Source organism: Macadamia integrifolia, chromosome 8 (assembly GCF_013358625.1).
Source record: "Macadamia integrifolia cultivar HAES 741 chromosome 8, SCU_Mint_v3, whole genome shotgun sequence".
NCBI lineage: Eukaryota > Viridiplantae > Streptophyta > Magnoliopsida > Proteales > Proteaceae > Macadamia > Macadamia integrifolia.
In genome coordinates, this window is record NC_056564.1 from 4767899 (window position 1) to 4791032 (window position 23134).

Sequence of the window (23134 nt, forward strand, 5' to 3'; positions counted from 1 at the left end):
ACCTTGGTGAGTTGCTACATTATTATCTCCTTATAGATGCCTAACTAGAGGAGTTGCTTGTGCTCAAAACCTTTATTTTGGTCCCAGAGGATTCAAAATTCATCAGCTACTATTTAAGCTATATGCTGATGTGGTACCTTCTTTACGTAAAGATGAAGTTTTTGATACTTTAATCGGGAAAAGATAAGAGACTACTATTAATCACATGTGTCTTTTACCTCAAAAGGGCTAAAAATAACACGTCTCTCCCATGGGAAAGACAAGTAGCTGTTGAGCTGTTAACATCCATTACAACTTGGATAGCTATCTAAGCTTCACTATGCAATTATGCATTGAATGAGAAGTGCATAATTGAGAAACTAATTCTGGAGAAGTAGTCAACCTTTGAACCCCTCTCCCTCTTTTTTGTTTCTGTTTCATTTTAGGGAAAAGGATCTCTGAGCTGCCAGGGTTTTTGTGTCTATCTTTTTCCTCTACAAGTGAAATTTCGTTACCCTCTTACGTAATACAATTTTATTGCTTCTCATTGGTGGGTTCCCCTCTGCCGCTTGCTTAGAGAACCCTCTCCTTTCATTGTATTTCTTTGGTGACGTGGGGTCTGAGCCATGGATGCTGGCTGGAGCTTTGGTTACCCTAGTTTATGGTTTGTAGAGTTTTATAATAATAGAGGGTTGAAAGTTGAATTGAAGAGTTCTGATGGCTTGATAGGTATGGCAAAAAATTGAATGACATGGACAAGCAGTTTTTTATTCCCCTCAAAAACAGTATAAATATCTAGAGACTAGAGGTTTGCTAAAAATTGACCATTTTGTAGTTAAATTTAGAAAAGCAAGTTGTTTTTCTATAGGGAAACATTTTCTTTAACCATGGAGAAGAAGGAAGAATCCTCACACCATTGGTGACTTGACCTTGTGATTGGAATCATGTGTCGATCATAAACTCTACACTGTATACCCTAGGTGTAACTCCATTGGTCCAAAGGCGTTGTGTGTTAACAGAAGTCGTCTATCTCTAGTTCGAGTCTCCTCGCTAGTGATCTATTACAAGGGTTAGGTTTGGTTGTATGTAACAAAGGTTTACCTTTGGACCTCAACCGTAAAATCTGGCAGGTTCAAAGGATTCCTCATTAGCAAAATAAAAATAAAAAAAATAAAAAAAAAATAAAAAACTCCACTCCTTATTGTAGGGTATCAGAAACACCCCTCCCTTGCTAGTCCAATCAAGAAAAGCGATGGCAATGATGAGGGGATTCCTTTTTTCACCATGGGAGAAAGAAAATTTAATCCTTTTTAAATGGGAAAGGGGAAATAGTAGCATACCCAAGAGCTGAAAAAGAGTGAGAGAGGGACCACTGGGAAGTTGGAAAAGATATAGCATTCAGCACTTCTTCAACCCTTTTGTTGAATCAACATATACTTTCTTTAAAAGGCAGGACAACAATGGCAAAGACTCAAATTCCTTTGCTCCCAAATAGACCACAACTGACAACACCATAGCATGGCAGCAAAAACAGTAGTATTGCTCTCTTTTGGTATAATACTTGTAGGTTTTCCCCAAAACTCTGCCCATTCCTACAAGCTATGGCTAGGGATGAAACTGATCTCATAGAAACAAAAGATGAAAACCAAAGTTGTTGAGACATGGACATTCAAGAAGGGTATGATCAATTCTTTCATTTTAAGCTCCACAATATAAGCATTCCTTAGAAAAGTAAATATGTTTTTTCTTTTTAAATTTGTCTAAGCCTTTCAAATGAATGCTTGAACTTTGAGGGACTTTTGGGTTCCACTTTTCGGGACTACCTTAAGTATCCAAGAGATTCTCAAAGCTGAGTGGGACCAGTTCTTTCAAATGTTAGCACCTCCGTGTCTATCTATCTCATCCTCATATGAAATGACCATGTTGCTCTTCAATGAAAAATACTATTTTGCCATACCACATTGGTATGCCCCTGTATACTACTTGCTCAAATCCTTGTCCCTCTTTTTTTCTTGAACGGGTCTCTAAAACTAAAATATATATTTTTCCTATAAGGTCCACATCCCCGAATAAAGATTGTGGTTATGTAGATTTCATTTTCCAAACCATATTCGGTTCTCTAAAACTAAAATATATATTTTTCCTATAAGGTCCACATCCCCGAATAAAGATTGTGGTTATGTAGATTTCATTTTCCAAACCATATTCATGTCCCTAATGTTGTCTCTTGCTGGCTTAAGTTCAGGCATCTACTGGTAAACCCTTCTACAAGAGGCTTACATAAGTTGACTTGTATATATCGGTTTGATTTTTATTTTATTATTATTTTAATTTAATTATAGGTCAACCTGCTTTCAGTTGTTGTCTAACTTATTTTCTTATTTTTAAAATAATGTCACCTTAATTCTGAAGTATGCTTTGAGAAGATGTCATTGTATGTGACACATGTAATGTAATATAGTGATACTTAAAAGATTCAAGAAGATGCATACTGATACTAAAAAGATTCAAGAAATACATATATTAATGCATTTTTTTAAATGAGAAGAAAATTAAATATTAACAAAATAAAAATTTCACATCTACTAATGCATTTTTAAGCATATATGTAAAATATTAAATGATGCTCTAATAGCTAATATGTTGGAATTTTTAGAGTAAATGTATTTGTAAGGAGGTCTTCCAGACTTCCACAGACATTAAAGTGGGAAACCACACCAATGAGCAAGTAGAAGATTGATTTGTCATGTAAGAGGTTCAGTCTGAGGAAAGAGTGTGTCAGTGTGAATCCATGGCTCATTATGTTAGATTGGGATGACATGAGAATCTTTTTATAAGAGAAGAAGCATTTTACCCTTATAATATTTCCGTGTCTTCTCACTAAATAGTGACCAATTAATAAACAAAGGCTACTTGTAAGAAATATTAAATTACGGAAATAGTTCAAACAATAATTTCTAACTTTCGGATAGTCAACCAATCGTGCCACAGAAAAATATTGTTAAAGTAATTTTTTCAAACTTTAATGAGAAAAAACTAAGAAAGATGTAAATTTCCAATTCACCTTAACACGTGGTAAAACCACAACGCGTGTGGCCTAGACTGGACGGGTGACGGCGTATAGGAATTTTTTTTCCCATACTATAAATACCTTTCTGACTCGCTCATCCTCTCGTTTCGTTCAGCACGCAAGGCTACAGACCTGCGAAAGCTCTCACCTTCTTTTCTCTTCTCGATTTCTCTGTAAAAACCCTAAACCCTTGAATCTGGATTGAATTCGGCGGTTTAAAGCCTAGTTCAGTCCTTCCAAACTCTGTAACAGAGCTTTAAGATCATTGGGTTTCCTTTTTGTTTGAGTTCTTCTCACAAGATCCATCTTCTTCTTCTGATCATCATCCGTTTTCTTCGCAATTCCTGGGAAGTAGGAGAAGAATCTGTCTCCTACGGTTGAGTCCAAATCGAACTCTCTCTGTTTCTTCAGTTGCCACGAGATTCCTATAAAGTTTCCTTCCTCTATAAAATTTTCTGTTCTGTTCCCCATTTTTTTTTTAATTTGACTCAAAAAACTAATCAGTACCCGAGGCGCTTTATAGTTTCTGTTTTTCTTTTCTGGCCGTACTTGATGTAGCATATGAACCTTGTCGTTCTGTTCTCATGGAATTAACTGTAGAAACAAATCGACATACTCACTGGGACAGAGTAGAATCGAGGGTGAAGTTTTCGGAGCATGTTCTCAGAACAAAGAAGCTCAACAGTCGACCAGGGACGGAGAAATCTGATCTCCGACCAAAATTGGTGAGGATAACTTTCACAGATGTCGACGCCACAGATTCCTCAAGTGAAGACGGCAGAGGAGAGGAAATCGTACGGCGAGTGAGAAAATATGTACAAGAGATTGGAATTGATGCTCCTGCCATGAAGAAGAAGAAGAAGAAGAAGAAGAAGAGAAAAATGCAGTTGACGAACGGTGATGAGAGCCGCCGGAAAAGTTTCAGAGGCGTACGAAGGCGGCCATGGGGCCGTTGGGCGGCGGAAATACGAGATCCGATTCGTCAGAAACGGTTATGGCTTGGTACGTTTGATACTCCACAAGAAGCGGCTACCGTTTATGATAACGCCGCCGTTAGATTGAAGGGTCCCGATGCCATTACGAACTTCCCTGTTAGTTCACGGACGGAAACGGCGGTTGTTCAAGGCGTTAGTTCTTCTCCCAAGACGATGATGAGTCTCGATTCTCTCGAATGCACTGCATCTCCCACATCGGTGCTCCGTTATGGTAGCCCAATAACGCCGTTTGATTCTGAAATTTTTTACTATGGACCTTATGGCGATGTTGATGCTTTTGGGTTTGATATCGAATCGCCGATTCCAGTGGCAGAAATCAAGTTTGCTAGAAACTGGTTTGGGAAAGAAGAACTCGGCGAGTTCGAGATTGATGATGATGACAACGATGATTTCGTACTGCAATCGTCACTCGTCAGATTATGAAGAAAAGAGTTCTCAACGACTTCAACAATAGGAAATATATATTATTTTTGGTAAATGGAAATAGATATTTTGAAAGTATATTTAAACCGTGAGTTAGCCTAGCCCAGCCGATTTTTTGGCCATTTTGTTTGGTGTACTTTTTGTTTGGTTAATTTTGGTTTATAATTCAAAATTAATTTATGTATTTAACGTGTAAGATCCATAGTGATCAAGGATTTAAGTATCGGTCTATATAATATTAATCCAGATTGAATTGATGCGTATTGATCACTTTTACCTTTATTTTGTTTTACAATTGAAACAATACGGGTAATATATGGATAATGGATCAGGAATTTAGGATTAGTTAGTATCGATCTCAGCCAATACAATATGGCTAATATGATACCAATACTTGAAATCATGATAGTGACTGATCTTGCTGAATTTCTAAGGTTTACTCTGATTCTAATTGAATTTTGGACCTCACCTTAAGGATTTAACCAAATCATTCTAGATTTTTTAGTCAAGTTCATAATACAGTATCCATAACCTCAAATCAAAACCGATCTAAATTGATTCAATTTTATTTGATTTCTATTCAATTTTTTATATTTTATTTCTTTTGATTCGTATACGATCTCACTAATTTGGTTTTATTCAATTCCCTTCTTTGGTTTATACACGATTTGGGAATATCTTTTATTGACCTTGAAGAAACAAGCTACGAAAGAGAAAAAGTGAGGAGGATAAAGGGAAAACCTTAGAACTCTGTGTTTTAAGCCTTTTAAGGTTTAGTATAGTTTTTGAAAAAAAAAAAAGATTTAATATAAGTTTTAGTTCGATTTATTTAGATTACATTATACTTCATTCGATTCAGTTCATAGAATCGATTCATATGAAATTTCAATTCTCAAAATCAAAACGAACCAAACCTTTCAATTGAATTCGGTTTGATTTTAAATAGCTGTTTCAACTTTCAATTACAATTCTAAATTAACACCATTTCCTTAATCTCACACCTCCTCCAGCATTGAAGAGTGTAGAAAATACTGAGACAGTGCGTGGGTGTATCATATGTGGGACCCAACGGTTTGTATGTGGTGGGGGTGTTTCCTTGTTCTCCACGCTTGACGTGGAAAAGCAAACCTAACTGATACGTATTATATATATATATCTTTTGGCCTTGACGGTTGAATATTCTGAAATTTAATACCGTTTGATCCCAGTACCAGCAAAGCGGGGGCTTATATCGAAGCATCTAAATGTGACACGTGGTGGAAACAACACCACAAACGCTTAGGATAATAGGATTAGTCACGTGCTGATGTGGATTTTTCGATCAAGTGTCACGTCAGGCTAACGCTGATTGGTTAAGTGGCTTGCGTGAGAGTTGTGGGGCCCGCCTCAGACGCCATTTCCACTAATTCCTAATGGGCGGCGATTCGATCTCTCCTTCCCCTTTCCCGTTAAATCTTTACGAGGTCAGATTCAGAAGACTCAGAATGGTTGCTCGACTTGCTTCTATCCCAAATTCCCAATTTTCAGTAAGGGGGAGCTCCCTCCACTGCCAGCGTCTAATTTCGTATCTTGAAAAATATTATGAGAAAACATTGAAATAAAGTATAGTATATAAAGAAATAGAGTAAAGTATAGTATATAAAAGATATGGAAAATAAAGCAGGTAAGGCATGAGAAATAGAAACCTACTTGCTTCTAGACACAAACACACGCAGAAGACTGCACTCCACCCTCAATAGTTTGAAATGCTTTCATACGATCTCCCATTGATCCATGTGGGCTATATGCTAGGACAATCATTAAATGGATGGATAACATTTTTTTTATCATAAAATATTTTTCAAAGGTTGCCAAGTCTTAAAAGGGATTCCCATGTACAATTTAAACTTCCGTTAGGGTGTGCAAATCTTTTTCCTTTGATTAATTAATTAATTACAAAAATCTTGTTTTAATTCATTAATTAAAATTAGTGAAAAAAATTTGACTTTATATGTTTTTTGTTAGAATTTTGATAGTTATCAAGATAGAAACCATAAAAAGGTGGTGTTTTCAAAAAATCACCAGATAAATTTGAGTAATGCATTTTTTTTAATCTAAACCATTTGTTCCTACTTGGATCGTAAGAGTACAAAGTTGTCTAAAGTACTAATACACATGCATGAACATACATAAGGCATCTGTGTTAATATAAAAATAAATATTTAATTAATGGGACAAGATTCCCTTAAAGGCAACATGGCCCCTGCATCAATGAGGATCTTGTGGGAGCACATGTAAAGACCACGTTGTCTTCCCCCCCACCCCGTAAGCTGAAGGTGTCTTGTGCACCCTCCCATTGACCCCACACGCCGATGTTGCCTACACCAGACCAACAAAATTCTCTCTCCCAAAATTGAACTTATCAATTAACAACTCTAGTTACAACAAGAAAAAAATCTAGTCTAACCAAAACTAGTGGAACAAAAAAAAAAAAAATACTATGTTTTCCTCAAAGAATGTGGAAAGAGTATTGGGGAACAGTAAAGGGGTATTATTGATTTTTGATTTTCTATAATAGGGAGACGAAAATTTTAATGACCTTAGAAGGGTAGATGTTAACTTTTGCTAAAATAAAATAGAGAAAGTTGTCCACCATGTGGACCATGTGGAGGAGGGTTACTTCCCTATAGTATGGGATCGAAAATACCCTCCCCAATTCACGATGCCCATCCCAAGGCGCTTACACCAATAAGCAAAGGAATAAAAGAAACTCAAAGTCTAGAAGAAATTGTAAGGTTATTTCAGGATTACAAAAAACAATCCTTCCTCCATTGTCAAAAGAAATCCTTCCTCCATTGTTAAATAGAGGGATCTTTCACCTCCCAGGATTTAAAAAATTGGGATCTTATCAGCCGATTTGGATCCGGTTCGACTGATTCCCTTCCAAAAACTATGGTTAGAGAATACTTGGGTCAATTTTAAACCCAGACATCTATCCACAAAAAAATACCATGAAAGAGTCAGAAACTGGGTCTCCTATTGTATAATTAGAACCTCTATAGTTATCCGTTTTAATCTGAAAAATCTACGGTAGAACTAAGTGTATCTTTAATTCTCAGTTGCAGACAAAAGAGGAATAGAGAGATGATAAAGGACAGACCCCTCGCAAGTTGAATTAATAGGGCCAATAAGTCTCGGCTCCTAATAATAAAAAAGATTGTGGGAAATCATAGTGGGGGGACCATTACCACCTAATTAAGCACGCTTAAGTATCTGGTGTGCTCGTTTGTTTGGCTACTCTGCATTTAACTACCAAAATACAAACAAAAGTACCCCCCCTACCTTCCCTCAGCTGCCAACAAGGGCCATTAACAAGTAAAAGCCGAGCATCAAGGGAAATCTAGAGTCTGAAAGGTACTGTCATTAAGGATTTGGTAGGTCCCAGCTGGTTAGGTGACCAACCGACACCCGATCCGTAATCTTCATACTTCAGTAGGATTTAAGAACTGAATCCAGATCCAGGTAGGTCCCGGCCAATACAAAGCAGTAGTTGAGATCTAAAAACCCTTAAGCAGTTACCAAATTTTGTAAACCAAACAAACCCCCCCCCCCCCCCAAAAAATTTTTCCCAAACCAATGATGAGGGAGGACTTCAAAACATGGCTTGAGGAAGCGGATCAATATAGCTTGAACTGACCGATTCAGATCAAAATCAGCCGGTTCCAATTCGATTCATAGTGGCTATCTAGGGTTCAGCCAATTCGATCAACTCCAGCTGAATCAAAATCAGCAGAGAATGACCAGAAGCGGACCTCGTTGCCAATTCCGCTTAATTGAACCATGCTTGAAAGCCATTGGCTGATTAGAGTACATCCCAACGTCTGTCCCTGGCTTTCCTTTTTCCTCGCACTAATGCTAGCAAAAAGGACCGAAACCCTGTACGAAACCTACGTGAACCAGCAAAACCACTTATATGTGGAATGGTACGTATAGTTCATACTGGGCTGCCACAGAACCTCTCCAGTCACTGGAGATGACGGTGAAATAAAGCCTGGGTAGGTGTGAGACCCACTTGATGCCTACAGTTCACCCACCCTTCGTTTATTTCACCAGTCCTCCCTAGTGACTGGAGAGGAGCCGCAACCATGATATCATGCTTCCGTAAATCTATTGTTCTGTTGTTCACTAGGATTCTTTAAATCTCACCCCTGAAAAGAATATCTCCAACCCAGTCCAGAGACTCCAGACCCAGAAGCCACGATCTGGGAACACAATGTAATTACCTTGTGTTGACGCTTCGCCTAGTTAGCAAGGGACAGTTGTTGATGACAATCTGTATTCCACAATAAGGTATGCAAAAACTACAACCAGGAGACCCACACACAGACAGCAATAGCAGGCCAAAGAGGCAGGCTCACTGCTTAGTTTCTGAGACCAATTACTCATTAAGAACCAGCTATGATTTCCTGCCTTCACGCACCGATGAAGTGACCCAATGGACTTCGGCAGGCCAGGACTGACTGCTCGAGTTATATGAAACGCAGAGCATAGCAATAACAATGGCCTAAGTCGGATTCTTATTATATCAAATGGATTTGGAACTGTAGGAAATGCCGGACTGAACATCACATCAAAACAAGCCAAAATCTGGAAAGCTATGAAGGCCAAGTCCAGATATAAAAGGAAAATTGAGTCATGACAGTCATGATCGTTACTGTATTCCATATAATTAAAATATAATAACCTAAAGTATCCCCTAATCGAAAAATTGATTATCAGAAGTTCCTGTACCAGGAATGGCATTAGTTAAAGCAGCCATCTTACCAGCATGACTAACATCATCATAGGATACCACAACATGGTCTCACCCATTGAAATGACACTAACAGCTCAAATTGCTATTCCAGAAAACTTGGTTCCCCATTATATTGTCAGTCTGAAATCTTTGTTACCCCTAACTTTCAATGAATGGACGTTTTTTTTTTCCGACCTCTAATACAATAAATGGCTTGGTCATACCCACTGGATCTTTTCGAGGTCAATCATGAAAATATGAGCAATTCTTTTCTAATTTTCTATTAAATCATTCATACCATTTCAAGCAGCTGAAGCCTATATGTGTGGCCCAAGGATTTCTTTGCCCACATTGACAAGTTGGTTGATGAATCAGATAATGAGCATGGGACATATAATGGAGCATTATAAAATCTCTTTACTATAGAGAAAAGTTAATATACATTACCAACATGTGGCAAGAATGATCAAGTATACAACTGCTTCCTATCTTAGATATAAGTAGTTTTAAAGGATATCTTAAACAGACTGTACAAGTGAAAAAGTGAAGGAAAGTAGTACCTTTCAAGAGAAAAAGCTGATGGTTTCTTTAAGAGCTTGAATGAATATGTCAACTTCTTCTTTGGTGTTGTAGAAATAGAGGCTTGCACGAGCACTTGCACTGACTCCTAAATAGCGGTGAAGAGGCTGAGCACAATGATGACCTGATCGGATGGCCACCCCATGCTGAAAGAATGACACAAACCATAAGAATACATCCTACTTAAGTTAAAACTGCATCGAAAAGAAGTGCTTCCTTGATTGACACATGATACAACCTCAGTCCTACCTCCCCTACCCCAACTCCATATTATTCCAAAATACAAAAGGGACAAATTGTCACAGGAGACCTTGTCTCAATGTTCCTCCTAGCAGGGACAGGCCATGCCGACACCCCTATTGAAAGAATGTTTTCTATGTGCCCAGGTTAGATGGTTGGGGTAAATTCTGAACTTTCTTTTAATAACAAGGAACCCCCTACCACATAACTCCCCTCAACCAAAACCCCCCATATATGAGGCAGGACAAATCCAAGTCTTTAATCAACAACTGGAGATTTTTACCACCAGCGGTAAAATTTGTTCTTAATTTCATTTTGTAATTAAAAGATCAAAGTTTAATAAAATTAGTTACTGCAAAATTTGTATTTCGCTTAAACTAGATATTGGTGTAAAAATTGTAATTCGTCGCAAACCAACAGGCTTGTTTATGGTTCTTAAGTTGGACAATCAATCCTATGCCAAGCAAAGCCACTATCCTCAGAATGGCAGATTTATTCCTTTTTTCTAAACCTCCGATCCTTGTTATTAGAGCAGGTGCTCTAAAACCTTCTTTTAATTAAGGGGGTCAATTCTATTGACTTAAAATGAATCTATTTTATTTCTTTTCGTTATTTTGTTATATGTAACTCCTAAAATTCATAAAGGAGGCAACTGCGGATACATTTCTAACCTTACGATGAAATGGGGAGAATAGCTTGGAGATTAGGCACTCACTCAAAAGTAAAAGCACTATGTTGCTGCTCCACTTCTTATCTCCAAACACACTCCAAACCCCAAATGTAGCTAATGCTAAACTTCCTATGTGCTCTAATATCAATCCACGTAAAATCTCATTTGTTAAGAAATTCTCCACAATTATCTATTTTTCCAATCATTAAGGATTCTTTCATCACTAGCACTTGTATTCTTATAAAAAAAAATTATTGAAAAAGGATAGAAATAGATAGACAGGTTGACCTTGTTTTGTACCTGCTGATCAAGAATAGTTGCGATATCTGTTGGGTGAATATTCTCAACATTGAATGAACAAAGAGCAGCACGGTGGACAGTTTGTGAAGGCATAGGACCATAGACGCGGATACCAGGGATGGAACAGAGATTTTCGTACAGATACTTGCCCAACTCAGTCTGAAAACAGAAGAAGAAACTTAAGTGGGATTGAAAGTAATACTCTCGCTGCTTGTAAGAAATTTGACTTTATCATGGAGTAAAGTGAAAAGGCAAAAATAAAGCACTGACCTCATAATCATGGATATGTTGCATGCCAATCCCAGACAAATAATCAATTGCTGCTCCAAGCCCTATGGCTTCCCCAATTGCAGGTGTTCCAGCTTCAAATCTAATTCAGTTAAAAAAGTGAATAAACAAAAGCAAAAGTTAATTAAAATCCTAGCACGTAAATAAAAAGTCAAATTAGAATTCAAGGGAAAAAGTTAATTCTTCCTGATTATATTATTTGCTTCAAAGAGGAGAGTTTCTTCAAGCAGAAATCAAGAATGAAATGGTTATAATTGAGTGACTCTAATTCATCTTTTTCCACAAGTCTATTAGTCAGATTCAATTCTGATGCAATCAATAGAATTCAAGGGGATGATGGTACTCTTTTATCTAATGTGAATGCAATCAAAGTTGAAGCTGAGTCTTTTTTTCAAGAAAATCTTTCAACCTGTTTCCTCCACCCCCAGCTGAAACCCCCCCCCCCTTGAGATCTTTTTGATAAATTGTGCTGGATTTGTTGAATTTTCCTTTACAAAACCCACCCAAGGATCGGTTGGGATCAGTGACTGCATCAGTCCTGACTAATCCTAATCCAGGTTTGCCTGGATCTGCCTATCCAAACATTAGATCCATCCAATCCTTAAAACCTTGCCCCACCACCAACAATGACTAGCAATCTTGATGACAGCAACGCCACCTTCCCAAAACCAAAAAATTTCAGAAGTACAATGGATGTTCACTAATGCACCATACAGACTGAACCTCTAGTCCTAGTAATATTCATTTTCCAAACATCATCATTATCCTTCCTGCTTAGTTTTAAATAAAATAAGAATTTCTACATCAGTGGTACTTGATGCTATCCACAAAAATAGTCCTGTGGCTTCACAAGGTGGACCTACAGTTCCCATCCAGATCTTCTGCCACAAGTACCAAGCAGAGAGTTTAGATCAGCAGACAGCATATCAAAACTAAAAAAAAAAATTCATGAAAGGTCTTAATCAATCAAAGCATACTTTAAATAATAGGTATTAACCTTGAATAATATCTGGGAAGCTATAATGGAATTTGTGTATATGCAGCATCGAAGAAGATGAGAATAGATGCTCCATATTTAATCTATCAAGAAGAAAGATTCATTTACACACAATTCCAAAACAAATGACTCTTTTCACTTTGTAAAGATGCCACTCTAGATTGAACCTGGCAACAATCAACTCAGGACTGCTCCACGGAACTCTTGTGCCAGAACTTGGTCAAAATCAAGCATAACCTCTCGAGTCATGTGATATATTATTTTGTCTATTCAACGAAATAAGTTAGCTGATCAAGTTCATCCCAATCTTGCTACTCCCTGCTGCAAATCATTAAGAATGGGTTTGAATTACTTTTCTTTTCAAAGACCAGGGGAAATGAATAACACGGTATCACCTTCAACCGCAATTTGGAGCATGAATTTCTCATGTAAAGACAGAGCAGCAGATTGGCAACCACTCCTACATATCTTTATTAGTAGATTGTATCCAACATTTAAACAGGTGGAATACCACCTAATCAGAGTAGTTTTTTGTCTACATAATAAGCCATAATACAAATAGTAAGTGCTTTTCCTAAAAACCTCCCAGCCTTCCAGATGGTTACAGTTCAAACCAAACTCCAGCACACGAGTTCTTCATAAAAAAGGCTGGGTATCTGCCAATTTCCATTTCTGACATGCATTTAACCATCGTAAAAAAAAATAAATAAATAAGAGGAATTGTAAAACAAGCTCACCAACCTGGAAGGAGGGTCTGCATATGTAGAATGGTCCAGAAACACATCGGCAATCATTTCACCACCGCCTGAAAAAGACACACCCCGAGAAGACAAAAAAAGGCATCATTAGAGAATCTTATGCTGCTATCAATGACAATGCATCTAATAAGCATTACCAATAGAAGCCAACAAATGGGGATCTTCCTCTCATATATTTGGTAGTATAAACAAAAAAAAAACCTACCTAAGAAAGGATCCATCTTTGACAAGAGTTCGCCTTTACCGTACAAGAATCCAACGCCTGTAGGCCCACACATCTGAGATATTTTTAATCCTTAACTTCATGCAATCAACCCGAATAAAACTTACAGCATAATTGACAGTAAGTATCTCATAGGAACCAAAACCGACAACCAAGAGAGCTCAAACCTTGTGCGAAGATGCAACGAGGAAATCAACATTTAAATTCTGCACATCAACCACCATGTGTGGAACACTTTGACAAGCATCTACAAGAACTTTTGCCCCAACATTATGAGCCCAAAGTGTGATTTCATCAACAGGAAGAACAGAACCTATAAAAAAGGAGATTGTTGGATCAGGAAATTCTGTTTTTCTGGTGCTTGGTTTTCAGAATATTCAGTCAGTTATCGATATTATCAGTCATAAATTATTACATTACAGTTAATTGCAGTGAACGAACAAGTAAACCTGATGCAGATAAATCATTAGTGCTTTAGATTGTCTATGCATAATTACTAGGATTGTCTATTGCTTAGTTAGTTTAACTTTTTGATTATTTGGTGTGTCGGGTTCACAACCGGCACTGTAAATAAGGATTGAGAATTATGATGTCCTATTAACGTTATCCTAGGGAGCTCCCCGGAAGCGACAAGCTGCATTATCACCGAGTGCCACGGAAAGTGAGCAAGGGTTAGCTGGGGCGCCCCTTTGGCAACTAATTACAATGACGAGTAGGAAAAAACTTTTGCACCAAGAATGAGTAAAAAGCTAGCGCAAGAGCGTAGGATTATATTAGCATCTTGGAACATAGGTACTTTAACAAGGGAAAGAGTCTACAATTGATAGATAATAAGAAGAAGAATTAGCATAGCTTGTAATATAAGAGACGAAATGGAAGGGTAAAAAGGCTAAGGATTTAGATGAATACAAACTTTGGAATGATGGGGATACAAATAATAAAAATGGAGTGGGAATTATAGCAGATAAAGATTTAAAAAATGATGTTGTAGATGTTAAAAAGGATTAGTATTAGGATGATATATCCATCAAACGTATATTAGGAAAAGAGATAATTAATATAATTAGCGACCACCCCCAAACAGGATTAGATGAAAACAAATAACCTTCAAGAGTGGACAATATAGCAGCCAAATAGATTTCTTTCTAACCAAAGGAGTTGATAGGTTATCATGTAAAGATTGTAAGATTATACTAGGGGGGAGCTTAACCACACAACATAGATAAATGACCTTGATATGTGTTTTAAAACGCCAAATCATAGGAGATATGAGATTATTTGCCCTAGAATAAGATGGTGGAAGTTAAAGATGAAAATTTAAAGACATTTACAGATAATTTAGAATCACATGGAAGGTCGGATTTAGATGATGGTCCTAATATAATGTGGAACAAGATGGCCATTGATGCAGATCTGAAGGTCTAATCAAGGAGGAACCAAGGCTGATTGGATCGACCAAGGCTGATTGGGTTGACTTGCTTCTATGGCCAACGATTTGGGCTAGTGATGGGGAACAATAGTTTCTAATATTAGTCATATTTAGTTTCTATTTTCTGTTCTAAAGTTAGTTTCTAATTTCATAGATTACAATTTCTCAGTTTTAGTAACTACATGTTGGTAGTTTATTCAGTCAATAGTTAGAAGCTTAAGAGTTTCTATTTTTGTAATCTTCCCCATCATTAATATAAATAAAGAGAAGGGCAGCAACATAGCCCACGATTTTGATTATTAAAAAAACAACTCTCTTGTTGCTGCCGCTGAGTATCCATGGCTGTTTCCTTGTGTTTGATCGAGGAAGAAGAACTTGGTGTGCGATCCAAGTGATTCCTTGGCGTGAAGTCCAGCAGGTCTACTTCAAGTATTATTCTCTTTAAGTTCTTATCTAATTTTCAAGGTCTATTAAGGCTGCAAAACCAGGCATGTAAATTCTGAACTTGCCCAGAAATTTCTGCAAAAACAGAGCATCCGCCCCTCACTGGAAGTACCAGCTCTTGTTTTTGGATTACTCCAATTTTCTGGTCAATGGCTTCCCTATACACCACTAAGGATTGACCCTACTTTGAGGCCTTTCTGACCTATGGTTGTTGAGTTATTTAAAATCTCCCTAGTTTTGTCTTTTAGTGGACTGAAGTTTCTAATTTCTGGATTGTATGTTTTTGCTGATCTGAGTACTGGTTTCTGGACTGCTGATTATAAGTTCTGATTATTGAAGACTGTTAGTATTTCAAACAGTTCCTGGTTTAATTCTAAAACTGCTGCTGGGTTGGTTTATTCACAGTGTTACTGTCCTGACAGATCGATACTGTTTCTGTGATCTGGGGTGACTGATTGTGATCTGTTTTCTGTCCTAAATCTGTTGTTGATTGATTCTGCTTACTAGTATAATTTCTGCTAGTCAACATTCCAGAATTCTGGGTTTGTTACTTCTGGTTTTCAAATTCTGTTTACTGGTTAATTCTGGATTACTATCGCTGTCTCCTATTGGGTGAATTTTGGTTGTTCTTTGGTTTATAATTTCCTGCAGTTTTGGGTCTGGTTTGGTTGTCAATTCCAGTCCTACATTAGCCACATATATTAGAAATACAGCTACAGATGTTGTAAGTGAATCTAAAGGAACACGACACTCATCTAGGGAGACTTGGTGGTGGTTGAGGAAGTTCAGACATCAATTAAGGCTAAGAAATCCAGTTTTAAAACCTACCTAGAGTGTTCGAGACATGGTGGATGACGACAAGCTTTGTCTTCTTTGAAATCATTCCTTTCATCTCCTCCATATCAGGAACTTCTTCTTCCGTCAAGCCAACAAACTTCAAAACAGCACCAGTTTCTTGAGCCAGAATTTGCCAAGGAACTATAGCACTGTGATGTTCAGCAACTGTGAGTACGATCTGCAAGGAATTATTGTAATAAATCTCAAGTAGATTATGAGAACTTGTTACAAGAGCTTAGTTTCAGAGAACAAGGGGGATAAAGAAAGATGGGAGATATGTAAGCAAAATAGCACAGTTCATGCCTTTACAAGGTACAATGTGCATAACTAAACATATTATTGGACAAGTAATCTCAATATTGAACAGATTAAGAGAAAATTAACTATGCAATGAGATACAAAGATACTCCTAGAGGGATAGAGGGCATCAGAAACAAGAATCATGGATGGGAATAGAGATTTCATCTTTAAGACAACAGAAAGATTTTTTATTTTTTTTAAATCTAGAAAATGAAAACCAATTTCGCCTGACCCTTCCCTCCAATCCAAGGGTACAAAAGCTGATGTTGGGCTTAAATTGAGCCTTTTTATTGGGGTTTCACGAGGAAAGGGAAAGGGAAGAACGAAAAATAAATGATCATGAAAACTCTGTGTGTGTGTGTGTGTGTGTGTGGATACTGGATACTAATGTTGGAGTCAAACTCAGCAAAAAGTAGCAATATTGGTTTAAAGGGAATTAGATATAGGTGAAATAGGATGGAATAACAAAGTTTGAACTATATACTATAAAGTGAAGATTTTAACGGTTTATGATTAATGTAAATGGGGGAAGGAAAAAATGGTGAGCAGGTTTAACTAGGGCAGGCATGGGCCAAACTTGGTGATATGCTGCCAATATTGGAGGAGGTTCAAATCAGGTTCTAATCATTTTTCAGGATTTCTCCTATGGAAAATGGTGAAAATCCAAGTCAAAGTCGGGCTTAGGCTTAGAGAATTCCACAGTTTTTTATTTTTTATTTTTTATAATGAAGCAACAAGATTTTGTTAGGCCAAAACCAGATAGAAAGCACAATGTACAATTATCTATGAATCAGTAGAAATGAATTTTGTGTTGGCTCCAAACTCCTTGCTCCTTTAGTTTACAAGGCAACATGAATTCTCATGTCATATGCATGCAACCATTTTTAGCAACAGTGCTTTGTCTCAAACATTTCTATAATATCATTTTTTCAACCGATTTAAGTATAATATTGTTGGACAACCCACACTAAAACCCTTAGTTCCCTTGATTGAACTCCTAACTTCACTGGGATTTGAAAAGCCAAAAAACTATGGGTAACACATAAAAACCCCTAAACCAGCTTGAATCAACAATGAAACCAACCAAAAAGAAAACAAAATAGAATCAGGTCATCCTTGGACCTAAACTGAATGAAAGCAAAATATTATCCCAAAGACGAGGGCAAGAGCTAAAGTTTTACAGCCAAATGATTTTAAATAAAGAAAAAACATAATTAAAACCCATATGAACTAACTAGTATAGCCAACCCCATAATTAAGGCTGTTTTTCATCATGAAGTGAATAATGGGACCCACATACAGTATATAACCAAGTCAAGTTACAGGCGTAGACCAGAAAAAAAATAAAATTGCAGGCATGTAACAATTAAATCAAAATATAAGTCTCATTTACATAATAAGAACAGAAAACACAATAATTATCCAATAAAAAAATCAAATGGGCATAAAGCCTACCCTTGGGGCCAAAACATAGTTTTTAAGGCGGTAAGATGACGGAGGCGTTTGAGGGTCTTTCGGAGTGCCTTATTGACTAAAGCGTTGCCTAATTGACTAAAGTGTTCCTGTGTAATTTTTTTATAAAACCAATCTATTTGGCTCAAATTCTAGTTGAATCTTATTGCTCATATGTTAAATAAATATTAAAGGTTCATATTCATACCAATGTAAGATATTCATCAAGAAAACAAATCAATAAAGTGAATAAACTAAGTTTATCTTCATCAATCATCAATCATCAATCATCAACCATCATAACATATTAACATATAATATAAATACATAATTATGAAACAACATTATAAATATAAAGAAAAGAAGATATAAAAAATACAAGTATTTATTATAGTTACCTTTATGATGCCAAAATGAGTGCCTAAGCCCTAAGGTCATCCACTATATTTCTACTCCTGTCAAAGAAGAATGAAGCTCACCGCTGCCGGAGCAAAATGGCCGTCTAGATCAGTGGTTCTTCCTTGTTCCTTGATTCCTTCTCAAAGCCCTTTCTTAAAACCCTTGACAAAATCCAAATCCTGTTTGTGAATCATGTTTTTGTTTTGTTTGTTTTGGTTATTTTTGGTGGAGTAAAGTTGATCTCATAGATCTCAAGTGTTAATAAAATCATACACCTACCAATAAAAAATATACATTTGGAATCTTCATCAAATAATTTTAAAATATGTTTAAAAAAAAAAAACCCATAAGGCGCCACTTCACGTAATGCGGAGCACTGCCTTACCATCTCTAGACCGCATCGCCTTACCAGCGCCTTAAAAACTATGGGCCAAAAACAGGCCAACCTCCGGTTTTCCTAGTTAATTATCAAAAAAAAAAAAAAATTTCCTGGTTGGAATCATGTGGGTCAACCACCAAATTGCCAAAATCCATATTAGCTGAGTTAACAAACCACTCAAGAAATGGTATCAATTAATACCTAAAAAAACTCCAAGAACCTATAGCAGCATCCTTAACCTCAATACAGCAGCCACGCAGGTGACTATGAAGGACCACGCTCCACAAAAAAAATACAAATATTTTACAAATCAGGCATATATCACTCAAATAAGGCATAAAATTTTCCATATATCTTCAAATATAATGCTCTGTTGGAGAAATCATTTGTTCTATATATCTTCAATAATAATGTAAATGAAACAACAAAGGCAAAGATGGCGAAACAATGAAGTGAAAAACCAGCAAGAAACAAAAGGTACCAAAATTAACATACCTCATCCCCTGATTTTAAATTTGAACGGCCCCAAGAGTGGGCTACAAGATTTATCGCTTCAGTAGCATTCCGTGTGAAGACAATCTCTTGGGGTACTGATGCATTAACAAAATCTACCACCTTTTTCCTCGCTAATTCATATTCATCAGTGGCCTTCGCACTATTTAAACGAAACAAAAGCTAATCAATAAGCACATGAGACCTAACAAATAATGCTTGCAAATTCAAACTAGGACAATTTATAATTTTGATGTGAATGGGAGAAACATGTTTAGTGGAGGAAGGATCTATACACTACCAGTGTAATTGAATTTTGCATGCAAGCATTATATTGATTGTTGGATCTTCTCTCTGCATCTCAGCCATTCAACTTGTCAATTGTTGCAATCCATTCTCTCCACCACTACTACACCCTCTCTCTCCCTCCCCCTCCCCCTCCCCCTCCCCCTCCCCCTTGTTCCCGCTGCAATCCACAAGGTGCCACTATCTCTTTCTCTCTCCCCCCCTGGCTGTCTCCTATCTCCCATGGATCTCTCTCCGCCCTCTCTCTCCCCTGCCCCAGCTTTATACCACCACCCCTTCCCTTTGTCGATCCCATCAACCCTCTCCTCCCTCTCGTACCCAACTACCACAGCCAAAACAAGTGGGTGAGAGGCACCTAATTCATCATATTAAAAGACTAAAATGGTCTAAAGAGAATAGTAAACAAATTATTCTTAATGTGGGTGACCATGGACCTTAGAAGCTAAGAAATTTCACTTCTTCTTTGACGGCGGAGATGTGGTGAGGGCTCATATTAAAACCATCATAGTTTAACGCCGATCAAAGAATGAGAATCAACTATAGAGAAGCATAGAAGTGTATAAGGAGATAAAATTGGGAAGATATATTGACTTTGGGTCGGACACAAAAGCTTTAATAGGGTAACCCTTATCGAGGAAGAGCTTCAACAGCTAAGAAGTGATGTACCCAAAAGCACCTATGACACGCACTATCCTCCCAAAACCATTCATATTCTTTGATTTCTTTGGCTTCTGCGTCTATTCCTTCTGCTGATTCTAAAGAAGGCAAATAGTTGGTAACAGTGGGGATTACCGAATGGTGTATAAGTAGAAAGTGTCTTTATACCAGAGGCTATGCACGAAGTCTACCTTGCACCACAATAATGGTGAGTTGTAAATTAAGGACTCGTTGATTTAAACCTACCAAAAAAAGTAGAGCATATTTATAAACAAGGAATAAGGGGAGTCTGGGAGATGAGGGCAGGGAAGTGGGAAATGCAGCGGCAGTGTAGGTCGGTTTCAGCAGGAGGAGAGGGAGGGGAGGGGAGAACAGGGACAGAGAGGGGTGGTAAGGAGACAAAATAGGGAGGCGATGGTGGGTAAGTTCAGGAGGTAGGGAAGGGGTTGCAAGGGATCGACAGAGAGGAGACGATGGTATAGAGTTGGGGTGGGAGAGAAGGGGGGAGAAAGATAAAGAGATGAGTGGCACCCAGTAGGTTGCAGCCGCGAGAGAGAGAGAGAGAGAGAGAGAGAGAGAGAAAATGGGTTGCAACAACTGACAGGTGGAATGGTTGAGATAGACAAAGGGGGGATCCAACAATAACGAAGATGCTAGTAACGGTGCTAGTATGTACATCATTTTCTATTTTTAATAATGAAATATGTGTTTGCTTATTTGAGATATGGAAACACTCCAAATTTACTATGGCTTCGTCAACTTGGATGCATATTTATTGTAAGGGATTGAGTTCCTTGTCTGTATGCGTAGCGTACGCTAGCACCAACATGTTCCTATCTCCCTCCTCCCATAATAGGGGGCATATATGTCATTTCATTAAAGGGAGGAGAGAAATAGACACGGGAAGGCACTGGCGTACACTACGCAGCCTGTCACTGTTCTTTCTCTCTTACTGTAATGTAAACTATTTTAAGGAAAAACAATAAACAAAACAAGGAAAAATAAATAAAAAATAAAACAAAAGCATATATGGAAAGATATTAATAATTGGATGGTAGTTGAAGAGAGAAGCAAAATATTTTCTTTGCAACATTCTTATACAACAAGCAATATGTACTCTACACAAAAAATTTGGTTCCAATATTTTGTAGGTTTCTAAGTTAATCACACGACTATTTTTGGTATAACCAGAAAATTTCCTTTATTTTTTATCCCCAACTTCACACTACAACACTACGCATCCAACCAGATGGATCCTATGACAGAAGCATCTGAAAAAGGTTAAGTATTTTAATACCTCAGGAAATGGATCCCACGGTGCACATTTGAATTATAGTTTTGATAATAGTTCTGCAAAGCACTCAAAACGGCATTTGGTTTTTGTGAAGTCGCAGCGTTGTCCATGTAAACAAGGCTTGAGCCATTTACCTCCTGCATAACATTTTGAGGTGAGGATGAATAGAACCAAATTGACATTTGGACCAAAGTGTCGAATGCTAATACATTGGTTTAATAATCGTATCAGGTAAAACATCAGTACTGCAACGAAATTGTCCTTGAATGAACAGCATGATAGCTAGTTCCTCCCACCAGCGGTAGGAAGGGGTGAGTTTGTGGTTTGCCCAAGTTGGAAACCATACCTTCATAGAAGATTGTACAATTCTGCTTTGTTTTAGCCAAAGTTTCAGGCCAAAAAATGAAATTGCACTAGTTTCTTTGATACAACGATTTCCACCGGCAAACCCTAAACTTTGGCATCCTAATAAGAATTTCACTAAATCTAAATATACCATGCGATATCTACACATAATCAACGCCCCAAACAAAAAACATCCATGATTCAAAGACAATAATTATACCAACAGGCGAAAGGTGAATGTGAAATTTATTGAAAGAGTAGAATCAATGAAAATATCATTTCGATGTACCTGATGGAGAATCGGAAAATCTCGTCTAACAACGTGACCGAGCGACGCTGGGACAGGAGCAGCGATTGCAGAAGAAGAAAATCTTCGAAACCCTAAAGGAACGGTTGCAAAGCTTTGGCCGACGTGCTTATGATTCAAAACATTCAAACAAGGGAGTTTCATAGCGACGCCTTCCATCGACAGCGGAGAAGGAGTAGTAATCACAGAGACGGGGCTAATGGATAAAAGAGGTTCGGTGCGGAAGTGTAAGCATACGCTCTCCCGCCTATGACTCTTGGGAAGTCCGATTCTCCGATCTTATTTTTTTTTTTTTTTTTTGCCACGTGGCATAATAAGGTAAGATGCGTAATCTGCAGTGTTGCCACGTAAGCAATTTTGCAAGCGCTTGTGTATCAGGCACGTACATACCTTTTTTTTTTTTTTGGGTAAAGGCACGTACATACCGGATATTGCACATGGGCACTTTTAACCAACCCCCACCCCCAAAAAATAATATATATATATATATATATATAGGACCCGTGAAACAACATCTTATCCATAAAAAACCAATTCTCAAATTTTATAAGAAAAAATTACACAATTACTCAAAAATAAACCCCAAAGTAAGGGTGTAAATAGGTTCGATTTCGGTTTAAATGGTGCAGATTAGTTCGATTCACATTTATTTGACCACAATCATAACTGCATTATTTACTAAACGGTTACACTTTCTGAAACTGTGATCGTTTAGTAAACGGTTTTGATTTCTACGGTTTCTAAACGGTGTTGGTTTCACAGTTTTAAACGGTTTCGTTTTTTATTCATTCCATACGGTTTGTAAAACGGTTCACAATCAGTTCTTTATAACTTTGACCCATCACTAAACTGAAGATCATGAGCTTATCCAAAAATAATTGGCAACCACAAATAATAAATTCTATATTGACGATGGTATGTCTTAATTTGATAATCTAGTGCTATTTATTTGCATGGTCATTCTCAAACATATAGAACTAATATCATACAACATCCGAATCCAACCTTTCACAATATAAAATATTAAAATGACAGGTAATTCAGCCAAAACACCACATTTGTGATAACATAATAACATAGTAACATATATGGATTACAAGTTCATGATCTAAAGCCTAATCTTGAAATGAGTTGCAATAAATCAAACCAAAGCAGGATGGACACTTTATTTAATTTTATACGAATTACTGCCCCTGT

General features: G+C 37.3%; 2 protein-coding genes across 2 annotated transcripts; one reads left to right on the forward strand and one right to left on the reverse strand.

The window, feature by feature from the left end:
* The first annotated feature begins 3148 nt into the window (after window positions 1-3148).
* On the forward strand, window positions 3149-4738 carry LOC122086223 (pathogenesis-related genes transcriptional activator PTI6-like). Its single transcript, XM_042654958.1, has one exon. It carries the CDS (start codon window positions 3634-3636, stop codon window positions 4465-4467), a length of 834 nt encoding a protein of 277 aa, XP_042510892.1. The 5' UTR covers window positions 3149-3633; the 3' UTR covers window positions 4468-4738.
* A 4900-nt stretch (window positions 4739-9638) lies between these two features.
* LOC122085652 (cysteine desulfurase 1, chloroplastic) lies at window positions 9639-22193 on the reverse strand. Its single transcript, XM_042654144.1, has 10 exons — window positions 21920-22193; window positions 21289-21422; window positions 19032-19191; window positions 15998-16184; window positions 13464-13609; window positions 13279-13351; window positions 13057-13120; window positions 11301-11400; window positions 11031-11189; window positions 9639-9966 (listed from the first exon to the last, which is right to left on the reverse strand). Exons 1-10 carry the CDS (start codon window positions 22094-22096, stop codon window positions 9805-9807), a joined length of 1362 nt encoding a protein of 453 aa, XP_042510078.1. The 5' UTR covers window positions 22097-22193; the 3' UTR covers window positions 9639-9804.
* Between the last annotated feature and the right edge of the window lie 941 nt (window positions 22194-23134).